A 15,306-nucleotide genomic window follows, 5' to 3' on the forward strand; every position below is an offset into this window, starting at 1 on the left:
AGGTGCTCAGCTGCAGCTGAGAATAGCTCCCTTTTTTTGACTAGAACCAGACCGCTGAAAGCAGCAGTGACCTTTACAGAACGAACACAGAAACCCCAGGAGAATATTCCACTGTGAGCTTTGAGGCTTGAATGTTCTACTCAGCAGCGATGATAAGAGACTTTACAGTACCTTGGGGATTAAAAAATGTCCCCTCGCATGATGAGCCCAGAGAGTTATTTGCACAACAGTAAATGTAAGCGCCTTCCATTGCGCTGGTGACACGGATGGTACTGCTAGATTGTATGGGTTCAAATGTTGCTTCTGGCACCCAAAGGAAATCTGTGATTTCTTCAGTGCAGCTGGAAAAAAAAAAAGTTAGTATTTAAGAGTTAATTGCAGGACAATTACTTTACTCTATTGCATGACTAAGAAAATAAATCTAGCTATGTATCCATCTGTGGAAATGACAGCTGGAAAGCCTCACAATTATTTTTGTGCCTTTTCTTTCTGGCTGCTGCTCCTTTGAGCTTCCAGCTCAGTCGGATCCGCCTTTGGTTGAGCTAGAGCACTATGAATCTTCCATTGCAACTACCTGGGGATTTTTTTTGTCCTATTTCATATCCCTTCTTAGCTTGCGTAGCCCAGTCAGTGCAGTGACAGTCCTTGGCTGGGGATCATGTACCAGGGTTCTTGGCAGAAACCTGAACTCATAGGCCTGATATCCACCCATTAGGTATTATTTTTGTGCAATGACTGGGACTCCCTCCTCCACAGGGGCTGTGAACTTTTATGCCTTCTTAAATCAGAAGGAAGAGGGACAGTTTTCACTCGGACTCTTTCCCATAAATAATTATAGACTGCTAGGAAGCATAGGACTGTTTTCAAAATGGTTTGTCCCATTCTGTGTCTCTGGCACACCTGTGCTGGAAGTAAAACATTCTTAGATCAATATTTAGTAGTGTGGCGAACGGGAAGTTAGCCAGTTATAGTTAATTTGCCAAACTTTGCTCAGGACATTCAGCAGGATTTGATCAGGCAAGTCTACTGCTGACTATACTCAGCTAAGGTTAACCAGACTTATCTGGATAACTTTGCTGCTCATTGGGCTTTTGAATATTGAATAAAGAAGAACCCTAGCATGCCGCGTGGGTATCTATCCCTCCATCCTCTACCTTAAAAAAAGGTTTTGGCCAAATCCCCACCTCCCAAATGCCCAAAAATAGTGTGCTGTGTTGAATATTAAGTGTGATAGAGCTGACAGCTCCTGGCAGATTAGTATTAATTTACAGGGTATACAGGTCAGAAAATATAATTTTGTCTCATGTTATGTCATTTTTGTTGTCAATGTTTTTCCATTATTTTATTTTTTTAAGTTTCAGAAATAGTGTGCACTAAAAACAATATCATTTAATTTTGAAAATGGCAAGAAACAAATACACATCCCTGTTAATGTATTTACTTCACTGCAGATGAAAAGACCTGTTCAGAACTGAGTAACTTTAACTGGCTAAAGGGAAAAGAATTAGTAGAAATCATTATTGGCAAATAAATTTATGGCAGGAATGTGCCTTTGTTTGAAACAAAATAGGAAATGTCAATGATATGTCCTATGTCATTTCATGACATTTGCAAAATGCGATAAAAGAAAAAAAAACCTGATGAAATTTTGTGAATTTTCTTTTTGTTTTATTTTGAAAACACAAATGCTGGAGATAAAAACAAAACTCCTCCACCATGGCCTGCCCTGTGGCCTGCACCGAGGTCTGTCTTGGAGCCAGCAACAGGGCCTACACCAAGGCCTGACCCGGGGTCTGGGTTAGAGTCTGCACCAAGGCCTAGCTGCTCCGGGGCCTTCAAAATGATGCCAGTCTCAGGGCCGGATGGTGCCATTTTCTTGTACACCCATACAAGCATATGGCTGTACAAGACAACGGCACCAACAACTATCTCCAGAACTGGTATCTCCCCAACATCCTCATTAATAAACATGGAAGCAAAGAATTCATTAAGTATTTCTGCAATGGCCTTATCTTCCCTAAGAGCCCCTTTAACCCCTCGGTCATCTAACGGTCCAACCAACTCCCTCACATTCTTGCTTTGGATATATTTTTAAAAGTTTTTATTATGAGATTTTGCCTCTACGGCCAACTTCATTTCAAATTCTCTCTTTGCCTGTTTTATGAATGTTTTACACTTAACTTGACAATGCTTATGCTTTATCCTATTTACTTCAGATGGATCCTTCTTCCAATTTTTGAAGGATGTTTTTTGGCTAAAATAGCCTCTTTCACCTCACCTTTTAACCATGCCAGTAATCGTTTTCCTTTTCTTCCACCTTTCTTAATGCGCGGAATACATATGGACTGCGCCTCTAGGATTTTATTTTTAAATAATGTCCATGCCTGTTCAACACTTTTAACCTTTGCAGCTGCACCTTTCCGTTTTTTTTCAATTTTCTAACTATTTTCCTCATTTTATCAGTTTCCCTTTTGAAAATTTAGTGTTAGAGCTGTAGATTTACTTATTGCCCCCTTCCAGGTATTAGTTTAAATTTGATCATGTTATGATCAGTATTGCCAAGTGTCCCCACCTCAGTTACCTCTCTCACCAAATCCTGCGTTCCACTGAGAATTAAATCTAAAATTGTTCCCTCTCTTGTTGGTTCCTGAATCAGTTGCTCTATGAAGCAGTCATTTATTACATCCAGGAACTTTATGTCTCTAGCAAGTCTTGATGTTACATTTACTCAGTCAATATTGGGGTAATTGAAATCTCACTCTAAGATGTTATGAAATCCATGTTTTTTCTTCAATGTGCAATCTTTCAATGTACAGTATTTCATATATATGACTTTATATAGCGGACCATCATAACACCCGTGGGCATACAAGCAATTTTCGCTTTATGTATTGCCACATCGGATCACATTTAATCATGGGTCCATGTCCTTTATTGCTAAATATATCTTATTTTTATGAGTTTTTCTTTAATATTTTTTCTTGATATTTTTTCTTTCTTTAAAATAAATGTGGAATGATACCTTTCTTATATGTTTCTCAAATGTTGCTTTTTTCAAAGGGCGCGGACGCGCTCCAAGAGGCTGTTTCGCTCGGAAGACAATGAATCCTTGGGTCCAGTCCGACGTACGTTTCGCTTTGCTGCTTCAGGGACTGTAACAAACATGAATTCTTCCGTGCTATTCACTGAAAGGTTGTGCTCATCATATCCACTCGCTTGACTGCTAATAAAATTTTTACAAAGGACAAGTATCGGCATAACTCAACATTTTTTACCGCACACAGATTTAGATACAAAGTAGCAAATACTTATACTTTCCTACATGGGCAAAAGAGGCACCAACATGGACTCACCAAACCTTGCCGCCTTTCCTTCTTGTTGGCATCTAAGCAAGGTTATCGCGAGAGTCCTGTTGTTTTTATGTCATCTGTCATGCTTCAGCTGTGTGTGTGATTTGACTAAGAAACAGTGTTCACATGAAGTGAACACATTCAATCTCCTTGTTGAGGCCATGAGGGGTCACTGTTTTTAATTGATAAATCCAGCGTTGCTCGCTTTGGCGAAGGCGCTTAATCCTATCGCCTCGTCTCCAATGTGCCGGTATTATTTCTAAAACAGTCCATTTAATTTCAGCAAAAGTGTGTTGATATTCAATAAAGTGAGTGACCAGCGGTTCCTCCGTTCTCCCGGTCTTAAGGCAACATTTATGTTCTGTTAGTCTGGTACGGATAGGGCGCTTGGTCATGCCCACATGTTGGTACCTCTTTTGCCCATGTAGGAAAGTATAAGTATGTGCTACTTTGTATCTAAATCTGTGTGCGGTAAAAAATGTTGAGTTATGCCGATACTTGTCCTTTGTAAAAATTTTATTAGCAGTCAAGCAAGTGGATATGATGAGCACAACCTTTCAGTGAATAGCACGGAAGAATTCATGTTTGTTACAGTCCATGAAGCAGCAAAGCGAAACGTACGTCGGACTGGACCCAAGGATTAATTGTCTTCCGAGCGAAACAGCCTCTTGGTGCGCGTCCTCACCCTTTGAAAAAAGCAACATTTGAGCAACATATAAGGAAGGTATCATTCCACATTTATTTTAAAGAAAGAAAAAATATTAAAGAAAAACTCATAAAAATAAGATATATTTAGCAATAAAGGACATGGACCCATGATTAAATGTGATCCGATGTGGCAATACATAAAGCGAAAATTGCTTGTATGCCCACGGGTGTTATGATGGTCCTCTATATAAAGTTATATATATGAAAGATTGCACATTGCACATTGAAGAAAAAACCGGGATTTCATAACGTCTTAGTTATTATACTTGTTGTGTAACAAGACTAACTGTTATTTTTTGGTGTGGTAATTGAAATCTCCCATTATTATTACACTTCCAAATTGGTTAGCTTCCCTGATTTCTCTTAGCATTTCATCATCTGTCTGACCATTTTGTCGAGGTGGACGGTAGTATACTCCTATCACTATACTCTTACCCAACACACATGGGGTTTCTACCCATATAGATTCTACTGAGCATTTAGTCTCTTGTATAATCTTTATCCTGTTGGACTCTATACCTTCCCGAACATAAAGTGCCACACCCCCACCAAGTTGATCCTCCCTATCATTGCGATATAATTTGTACCCTGATATAACACTATCCCATTGGTTATCCTCCTTCCACCAGGTCTCTGAGATGCCAATTATGTCTATCTCATCATTCACTGCTATACACTCTCCCATCTTACTTCTTAGATTTCTGGCATTGGCATACAGACATTTCAAAGTGTGTTTTTTGTTTGTATTAACAACCTGCTTTTCAGTTCTTAGGGATAATTTGGAAATCTTTAGCTCAGGTGATTTTTTTACATATAGGCTCATGGAATACGTTTGCTTTTATTGGAACCTCTCTGTTGGGATGCCCTAACTCTTCTGTTTCATTATTATCCTTCAAGGATACATTTCTCCGAACCATGCATTGCTGAGTGACTGTCAGCTTTCCTCCTTGTTCTAGTTTAAAAGCTGCTCTATCTCCTTTTTGAAAGTTAGTGCCAGCAGCTTGGTTCCACTCTGGTTAAGGTGGAGCCCATCCTTTCGGAAAAGTCTCCCTTTTCCCCAAAAGTTTCCCAGGTTCCTTACAAAACTGAATCCCTCTTCCCTGCACCATCATCTCATCCATGCATTGAAACTCTGGAGCTCTGCCTGCCTCTGAGGATCTGCACGTGGAACAGGAAGCATTTCAGAGAATGCCATCCTCGAGGTTCTGGATTTCAGTTTTCTACCTAAAATCCTAAATTTGGTTTCCAGAACCTCTCTCCCACATTTTCCTATGTCGTTGTTTCCCACATGTACCACAACAACCGGCTCCTCCCCAGCACTGTCTATAATCCTATCTAGGTGATGCGTGAGGTCTGCCACCTTTGCACCAGGCAGGCAAGTTACCAGGCGGTCCTCACGTCCACTAGCCACCCTGCTATCTACATTTCTAATAATCGAATCACCAACTATGATGGCCGGCCTAACCCTTCCCTCCTGGGCAGTAGCCCTGGGAGACTTGTCCTCAGTGTGAGAGGACAATACATCACCTGGAGAGCAGGTCCTTGCTACAGGATCACTTCCTGCTACACCAGGATGATGTTCTCCTAATGGGAGACCTTTCTGATCCAAGGCAGCACTGGGGCTGCCAGACTGGATTTGGAACTTGGCTACTATGTCCCTGAAGGTCTCATCAATGTACCTCTCTGTCTGCCTCAGCTCCTCCAAGTCTGCTACTCTAGCCTCCAGTGATCAGACTCGTTCCCTGAGAGCCAGGAGCTCTTTGCACCAATCGCACATATACAATCTCTCACCGGAGGGCAAAAAAATCATACATGTGACACATTTATGCACGTGCATCAGCCTATGCCTAGGGATGCTGCTATTTTGTGTACATATATGCAATAATGTTATAAAATAACCTGGTCATGTGCACGTGCACCAAATTTTAAATGGGCACGCAAATCCTGCATGTATTGCGTAAGTCAGAGGTTTTAAAAGGGGCGCATACCCACACCATTCCTAGTTTACCAGTTTGTCCACCAGTTCGCCCGGTTAATGGTAGGTCCTCCACCCCCCTACCCCCCCAGTTACCCCAGACCCTTTAAACGCTTCAGAAAAGATTTGATTCTTTTATTTTATGACTTACACGTTATCCAGAGCAGAAGTAAAGTTATGCAGCAGGGGACTTGGGGCGCGTCAGGGTACGTAAGTATTTTTACGGGCATCTCATGGCCAGACCTTGAAACGCCCATGCCCGCCCAAGCCATGTTCATACCCCCACCCATTTGTGAACATTTCTCAGATGTGAGTGCTGCAGCATTTACGCGCATATATGGGCACTTTTAAAAATATGGTTGGTGCTCATAAGCCCGGCTTCTTCGCTCATCCCCTAACTTTGGCATTCGCCAAGCTTTTAAAATTCACCTTTATGGCTTTGGCGTGCTTTCAGTGAACAGCGTGTATAATATTTGCCAGCCTTCTGACTCTGGCAGAGATTTGTCTTTCCTGTACAAAGAGCCCCTGTTTCGCCAAAGCCTGTTCAGCATGAGCAATTGTTTTGAAACATATCTGTTAACCTCTTATCCAGCCAGTGACAAGGATGTCATAGTGTCAGAATTCTCAGAGACAGGATAATTCGGGGAACAGGACGCAATGACAAAAGATCTATTAGTAACTTAGAGCACTGAACTCGGATTAAAGAGAAGTAGTGGGATGTGAATTAGAGACTCCTCACTGTCCCTGATTCTTTGTTACTGTAGGCAACCTGATTTACCTTCCTTTGCCATCAGGACCCAGCTGAAAGCAAGTTATTAGTGGTAATATTATTTTCCCTCTTTTTTATTTCTAATCTGGTTTTGGCAGTTGGAGAGATGTGTATTTAATCCTGCAGGTTTGCTCAGTGCTCTGAAGCCGGCACTGAGACAGAGCAGACCCTTTTAGTGACTTCCATAGTGCATAGCAGGCATCATTTTTATAAACATCTAAAATTTGTGATTTTTAAATAAAATGTTTCCTTGTTTGCAAACAGAACTGAAAAGATCAAATCATGGTAAATCAAGAACATGTCCCAATGTGCTGCAATAAACACGTATGTGTTCGTCTTATTTTTAGCTGAACTTTTCTTATATATACACATCTGCAGCATTGAGGTGTTCTCTGTTCCTCTTTATACTTTATGATTCCACGAAGGGCCGGGCTGGGAAGGGAGCCGGGGATGGGAATTTTCCTCCAGAAATAATGAGAGGTCGGGTAGGCTTCATGTCTGCCCGGCCAGGATAATATGGCGCCAGGCTCGCTGATGCAAGCCTGGCTGTCGCCGTGCAGAGGGGGAGGGGAGCCTCGCGGTGACTGGCCGGTCACCCGGGCTCCTCGTGCTTCCTGCTGCGACAGGATTGGTGGCTCCTTTGAACCAATCTGGGGTGGGAGCTGATTGGCTCCCGATGCGTTTAGTTGGGAGGGGGAGATGGAGTTGGAAGAGAGACTACCTGATCCCTCGAGGTCCGTCTCTCTTCCCAGCTGTGCTTCCTGCGCTGCACCGCGGTTTGGTAAGTGCAGGGGGGGGGGGGGGCCTTCATTTCTCAGCTCGGCTTCTGCTGTGGTTTCTTGTTTTCGCAGGTTCGGCGGCTGGTGATCGGGGTGGTGGTTGTGTCCGTGGTGCAGGTGGTGTAGCGATGGCTTCCGAGGAAGCCGCGATGGCATCCGGCGAGGCTGAGGGTGCGGTGCACGGCGAGCGAGTCGACGAGGCGGGGGCGGCGGCAGTCGGGCCGGCAGCGAGTTTGGGGGTGGGGGTGTCGAAGGGCCGCGTTTCTCGTTCGCGGGCGAGGGGAGGCAAAGCCGCGTTGGGCGGGAACAGGGCTGGCTCTTCGGTGGCCTTCCTGCTCGCTGAGGCACGGCAGGTTCCCGGCCCTTCCCCCTTCTCTCGCGAGAGGTCTGCAGCAGCCGGCAGTTCTGGTGCCGGTACACACGGAGCTGTCCGGTGCTGATAGGGGGAGAGTTGCAGCAGCTGAGGCCATGCTGCCTTCCTCGATGCCTGAGCTCAGCGGTGGGTCTGCTACAAAGCTGTCTGGATACAGCGATAGGTCAGGCAGGGATAGGGATGGGGACTGTGGTCAAGCCCCTGCTGTCGGGCCTCCAGTCTACGCACCCTCAGGTGCTCCTGGGGCGGGTCCTCCGGGAGCACCTGAGGGTGCTCCCGGAGGACCCTCAGGTGTATGGTAGTAGGGGGGTGGGACAGGGTTTGGGTTCCATGGATGGCTGGGGTCCATATTGCCCTGCGTGGTCTCAAGGTCCCCCTCAGTCCTGGTACGGGGGTTCGTCGGGTTGGTTCCCTGCTCCTTCGGTCCCCCCCTTGGGTGCCTCTGTGGGGGAGAGCGCAGGCCTCTGCCCCTTCGGGTGGTGGGCCCCGGGGGTGGCCTTATTTCTTCGAGGGACCACAGACCAGTCCGGGCGGTTTTGGGTTTGCTGGGCCTGTGGCTGCTGCTTCTCCTTTGTATCCACAGCCTATTCTGGGAAGCGAGCTGGATGATGGTCCGGGACCTTTACGCCAAGAGGAGTGGTGTAATGATCTGTTCTCCGCGGCTGCCAGCATCCCCAGGCCCGCGGGATCACCTGCTGGCGTGAGTGGTTCGGCTGATGGACAGAGGGCATCCTGTTCCATGGATCCAGTTCCGGTTAACTCTGCCAGCGCCGCTGGTCCGATTGGTGAGCCACCTGCATTGGGCGGGGTTGTCATTCTACCGGTTACTGGCGCGAGCGATGTGCCCTCTGCTTCTCTGGCGGGAGTTTTGGAGCCTGTCGTTGCTGGTGCTGTGGCCCCCAAGGCGTGTAGTAGGTCTCGGCGCAAGAAGAAGCGCTCCCATTCTAGCTCTTCCGACTCTTCTTCCTCTTCTTCTTTGTCATCGTCTGACTCATCCGTGGCTTCGGTGCAGGGCATGGGTCCTCAGGTGGGGGTGGCAGTAAAGGTCCAGGAGAGGGGATCTCCTGCTCTCATCAGCCTATCGGAGCTTGGGGAGGATGTTCCAAAAGCTCTCCATTGGAATATCAGGCAGCGGAGGTACATAGACATTTTCACGCTGCTTGAGGGCCGGCAGGGGAGGCGGAAGGCGAAGAAGAGTCGGCGTAGGGGTGATAGGCCGCAAGGTGGGGATCGGTTGAGGCATCACTGCTCTATGTAATAGGCAGTAACTTGGAGGCAGGCCCAGATAGAGGCATGGCAGTGACAGCAAAACACTCCAGTGGTTATCGAGACTGTGCACCAGAGGCATTTGACTACCTTGCCTATGCTTAAATCTGGACCTGACTCCGTGCATATGACAACGAACATTAATGCAAACTTAGGGCTTGAGTTACTACGGGTTTCCTTTCTCTCATGCAGTGCCTGTGGGAAAAATGCTTAGTAATTCAAGGCCATAGATCGTAGACTTACTTTGAAATATCTTCAGGACACAGCTGCCACATCCATGATGGTGCAGGGTAACCATCAGAATAACAAGAAATGCTTCCTTCTCTTGACTGCATTCTAATTTTAGGTTTCCCTGGGAAAGATATAGGAAAATAAATATACTCTACTTTGCAGAACTATCAGTTTATTTAGTCTAATGATATCCCTGGATTGCAACATGCAGGGTAAGGGGAGGTCACATGGCATTTCTATCATTTCCTACCATAACTCTATTAATAATTCATGTGAATTATGGACCAGCAGTATAAGATGCAGATCACTGATGCTCATTGTCTCTCATGACCCTACGTCTTTACCTTGAGCTTTCTTAAAATGTTTATCTAATTAGTGCATGAGCTACCAACCCAATAAACAAATACATTTTATTCAATATGTATGGCTTACGTTTGATGTGTAAAGTAAATGTTTTCTTCACATGCACATCATCATTTTCTGCATAGAATATATATTTTCCTGGTTCAAAATTATGGTCACAGAAGTCTGAAATGATGCTATTCAGGAAAAAAATAAGACAAATTATTGATGATTTAATATATTTCAATTTCAAAAATGTACATAGGAAACAACAGTTAAATACCAAAATCCAAAAGCAAGAGTGTTTATCAGTAAAGGGAGAAGTAAAAAATATCTGAATTCACTCTGTACAGGTAGTGGGAGAACTCAGAAATGCTCTGGGGTTGTGAAAGCTCCAAAAGGTTTTGGGAAGTTGAAGGTACATTATTTAAGGGTTTTAGGTTTTACAAAATACTTTTAAACTCTGCATACTTTTATCCAAAAATATTGCTCCTTCAAAGGGACATAATGCATGAGAACATACTAAACAGAAATTTGACTATGTGTCAATTTATTTATTTAAAAGATTTTGTATACCGTCATTCGTGGTTACATCACAACGGTTCACAGGATATTAACATCTAAAACACATCATTTTCAATAATTACATGATAAAAACAAATTATATAAAAACATTAAAAGTTAGACACAAACAAATCAACAGTTATATATTAAGCTCAAAGAAATTAGTTCAAAAGCTAGATGGATAAGCTTGCTCAAAGAGCCACGTCTTTAGACCTTTCAAATAACTATCATCCTTCTTTCTCTTATCAATCTTCAATCCATGTTGTAATATATATATATATTTAATCATACTCATGTCCATAGTCAGTCACTGCCATATAGCAAAGTTAGCCAGATAAACTTATCTGGCTAACTTTGGAGGTATATTCAATAGTGCAGCTACACCTTTGAATATAGCCGGCTATCTTAAAGGTAGCTGCCTACCTTTGGGGCAGCTCTTTGGTCCAAACAGACTTAGGCCTAGATTTATCAAAATACTTTGAATATAGCATGATACATTTTTGCACTTCATAAGAACATAAGAAATTGCCAAGCTGGGTCAGAACAAGGCTCCATCAAGCCCAGCATCCTGTTTCCAACAGAGGCCAAACCAGGCCACAAGAACCTGGCAATTACCCAAACACTAAGAAGATCCCATGTTACTGATGCAATTAATAGTAGTGGCTATTCCCTAAGTAAACTTGATTAATAGCCATTAATGGACTTCTCCTCCAAGAACTTATCCAAACCTTTTTTGAACCCAGCTACACTAACTGCACTAACCACATCATCTGGCAACAAATTCCAGAGTTTTATTGTGCATTGAGTGAAAAAGAATTTTCTCCAATTAGTCTTAAATGTGTTACTTGCTAACTTCATGGAATGCCTCTAGTCCATCTATTATTCGAAAGTGTAAATAACCGATTCACATCTACTCGTTCAAGACCTCTCATGATCTTAAAGACCTCTATCATATCCCCCCCCCCCCCCCCCCCCAGCTATCTCTTCTCCAAGCTGAACAGCCCTAACCTCTTCAGCCTTTCCTCATAGGGGAGCTGTTCCATCCCCTTTATCATTTTGGTTGCCCTTCTCTGTACCTTCTCCATCGCAACCATATCTTTTTTGAGATGCGGCAACCAGAATTGTACACAGTATTCAAAGTGCGGTTTCACCATGGAGTGATATAGAGGCATTATGACATTTTCCGTTTTATTCACCATTCCCTACCTAATAATTCCTAACATTCTGTTTGCTTTTTTGACTGCTGCAGCACACTGAGCCGATGATTTTAAAGTATTTTCCACTATGATGCCTAGATCTTTTTCCTGTGTGGTAGTTCCTAATATGGAACCTAACATCGTGTAACTACAGCAAGGGTTATTTTTCCCTATATGCAACACCTTGCACTTGTCCACATTAAATTTCATCTGCCATTTGGATGCCCAGTCTTCCAGTCTTGCAAGGTCCTCCTGTAATGGATCACAATCCGCTTGTGATTTAACTACTCTGAGTAATTTTGTATCATCCGCAAATTTCATAACCTCACTCGTTGTATTCCTTTCCAGATCATTTATATATATATTGAAAAGCATCAGTCCAAGTACAGATCCCTGAGGCACTCCACTGTTTATCCTTTTCCATTGAGAAAATTGACCATTTAATCCTATTCTCTGTTTCCTGTCTTTTAACCAATTTGTAATCCACGAAAGGACATCGCCTCGTATCCCATGACTTTTTAGTTTTCTTAGAAGCCTCTCATGAGGGACTTTGTCAAACGCCTTCTGAAAATCCAAATACACTACATCTACCAGTTTACCTTTATCCACATGTTTATTAACCCCTTCAAAAAAATGAAGCAGATTTGTTAGGCAAGATTTCCCTTGGGTAAATCCATGTTGACTGTGTTCCATTAAACCATGTCTTTCTATATGCTCTAAGATTTTGATCTTGAGAATAGTTTCCACTATTTTTCCCGGCACTGAAGTCAGGCTCACTGGTCTATATTATTTACCCGGATCGCCCTTGGTGCCTTTTTTAAATTTTGGGGTTACATTGGCCATCCTCCAATCTCCAGGTACAATGTATGTGCTTCCTGACTTACAACTTGCAGGGAAACAACCAAACTACTAAAAAAAAGAAACAGTCTCCCTGACTGGGTAATCTGGAGAAAGAGACCAAATCCAGTTCACTGTACTTAATGCAGCCTTGTTCAGACCCAGCAATGGAAGCTCAGGAGATGTTCTACAAGCAAAAATGTTCTGCTGGCTAGTGCTTAGGAACAGCTGGTTGAACTGGGTGGGCTTACCTATAGCCAATGGGAGCCAACAGTACCTGGGGAAGGTAATACTACAGCTTCTCTATTTACTCATGTTTAGAATAGATCTCTCTACAGTGCTCTAGTCTACCAACCTCCAGGGCCAGTGACTCAAAACCCCTGCTGACTTAATAATCATATCTCCTCAACAGTGCATAACTTATATTGGTGCCCCACACAGTGGAGAGCTCAATTTAAAATATTGAAATATTAGTGATAATTAATAAACTCCTTCACTCTGAGAATCCTTGATCTCCAGTCAACAAGCTGGTCGTACACAACCACGATTGTACATACACTGAGATCAACTGTTAGCTATTTTAGCTTTACAGGATTATAAACTCCAGACATGTTCCAGAGCTTTTTCTTACATTGGTCCAATGCTCTGCTGGTTGAGCTCAGAGATATGAAGGATTTGAAAACCTTTAGAAAAAGGCTAAAAGCTTTTTATTTCACACAGATATTTCAGTAGACTTTATAATTATATGTTACTGGTGCTAATTTCTCTTTTATTGTTTTATTAATTTTTATATTATAATGACAGTTTTGTTTACATTCACATTTTATTTTATATGTTTGTATTTTATTATTATATATGTGAATACTGTAATATGCCCCAACAATATTTTGGAGGTGGCAGAATATAAAACTGTTTTAAATAAAGAAAAAAAATAGTTTTTTTTCCTTTGAGGCAGAATACATGACCTCCATATGGTAACCAGAGCCCTGTTCTGAAGGGCAGCAAGGTTTGCTTATATCACAGCACATAGCATAATGGCCAAGTCATGGAGCCAGTTTCCCCTCAGATCTGGTTAAGAGCAACTGGGCTCTAAATGTAGTTACTGGTTTTCTGCAGTAAATTGCTGAGCAATTTATTGATTGCAAATGATGAAGCCAACATTTATGATGGTTAAAGAGCTTTGTCAGTTCCATAACAATTATTCAGTATTTTTAAATCATTCTCAAAAAACTTTAAGAATGGGAACAGAACTTGTTCTCCATACATTTGAATGATTCACATATACATTTATGATTGATTCTATAGTATAATTACACTGGTAAACAAAGTTTTTGGTTCCTTCAGGCTTTTTGATGTTCCAAATAGATTTTTTGATGTTGATCACAGATATTACTTCAAAATTTATACATCACATAAGGTTTTTGAGAAATGGCCAATTTTGTGTTACAATAATTGTGAAATTTAAAAACAATCTTGCGTACATATATTTTCTTGCTGGACAGTAGTTTTTATGATTTTTAAAATTCATGTCATATTTTTGACAGCCATAAGCAACGTAACATGTAACAGAGACTAACTTTTTAAAAAATACACCAAGAAACTCTGCCTGATCATGCCAGAACTTGCTCAGGCAAGCCCCAGATCGGCTGCAAGATTCCAACTTGTTTCCATGACGATGCATAAAAAAAGGTGTTTTCATTGGCCCACAAATCCGAGCTGTGATGAAGGACAGCCACTTTGATGATCTTCTGCAAAGTACAGAACATGTTGCATGGACAGCCTTCAAGAATGTCATTTGTAACTTTCTAGGCAACTATAAGGCAGCAGATATGTCGAACAGGTTGAAAATCTGCTTCAGGCATACAAATTGATGAAGTGCAACATGTCATTGAAGATAAATTTTCTTCATTCTCACTTGGACTTCTTCCCAGACAACCTTGGGCGCTGTGAGTGACGAACATGGTGAAAGCTTTCATCAAGACATTGTCAAAATGGAGAAACGGTATAAAGACAAGTGGAACCCCTCCATGCTGGATGACTATTGGATGACTATTGGATGACTATTGGATGACTCCATGATGTGCCCTACGAATGTCGGTATATAAAAGTTCATAGATAAATAAATAAATAAATAAAAATATTTTTGGACTCTCATCCGTGAAGCGTTGGACAGTGATTACAAACGAAAATCTGGGGCAAAACATTTTTAGTTTTGATTTCTGGTGCCAACATTGCCATTATAGCTTATGCTGCTACAGACATGTAACAATGTGTAATGTATATCCCACTTTTTTTGGCAAACGGTACATGATACAGACATAATAAATGCATATTTGTGTTCAGCTTGTTAAAATCTACTTGTTTCACTGAAGGTTGTGGAGGAAACAAACTGTTCCCAGAAATGTGTTTACCAGTGTTATTTTTACTATTTTATTTGAAACATAAAAGAATTACCATAAGTAACCCCTGTGATGCCTTAACCCCAGTAGTTCCAGAGGCCATATCTCAAATTTCTATTTTAATTGAAACAATGGTATTATGCAAAAGATGTAACTTCAGGGTTTCCTGCATGGGAGGAAAGTTTCTTTTCAGGATCGTTCACACTACTTTTAGTTTATTCTACATTAAAGTCTTTGCACACAGGTTAGAAAATAACAGCAGTGATGAGCAATAAACACATGAAACACATGAGAGGTATTTGTGGTTTCCAACATTCCTCTTTTGCTGATAAGGTACACATTTTTAAATAAGTCTTTCTTTACAGCTGTGTTCTTCACGTTTAAGATGGTACAAGTGCTGTTTAGTAAGTCTATGACTTTTTGCAGTCTTTCTTAGGTTCAGATGTTAAATCCAATTGAATTATTCTTTCATTATTTGCTTTCTTCCCTCCTACTGGATACAGGGCAGAGCCGGGGC

General features: G+C 42.2%; 1 protein-coding gene across 2 annotated transcripts in view; it reads right to left on the minus strand.

The window, feature by feature from the left end:
- Positions 1–15,306, minus strand: part of FLT3 (fms related tyrosine kinase 3) — a 223,348-nt gene that overhangs the window by 68,841 nt on the left and 139,201 nt on the right. For both annotated transcript variants that reach the window (XM_029602605.1, XM_029602604.1), the window contains exons 10-12: positions 9,884–9,990; positions 9,464–9,572; positions 172–341 (exon numbers count right to left, since the gene is read on the minus strand). In XM_029602605.1, the coding sequence (XP_029458465.1) occupies positions 172–341; positions 9,464–9,572; positions 9,884–9,990 (386 nt within the window). The remainder of the gene's footprint in view (positions 1–171; positions 342–9,463; positions 9,573–9,883; positions 9,991–15,306) is intronic.

The sequence above is a fragment of the Rhinatrema bivittatum genome, chromosome 5 (assembly GCF_901001135.1).
Source record: "Rhinatrema bivittatum chromosome 5, aRhiBiv1.1, whole genome shotgun sequence".
Taxonomy (NCBI): Eukaryota; Metazoa; Chordata; class Amphibia; order Gymnophiona; family Rhinatrematidae; genus Rhinatrema; species Rhinatrema bivittatum.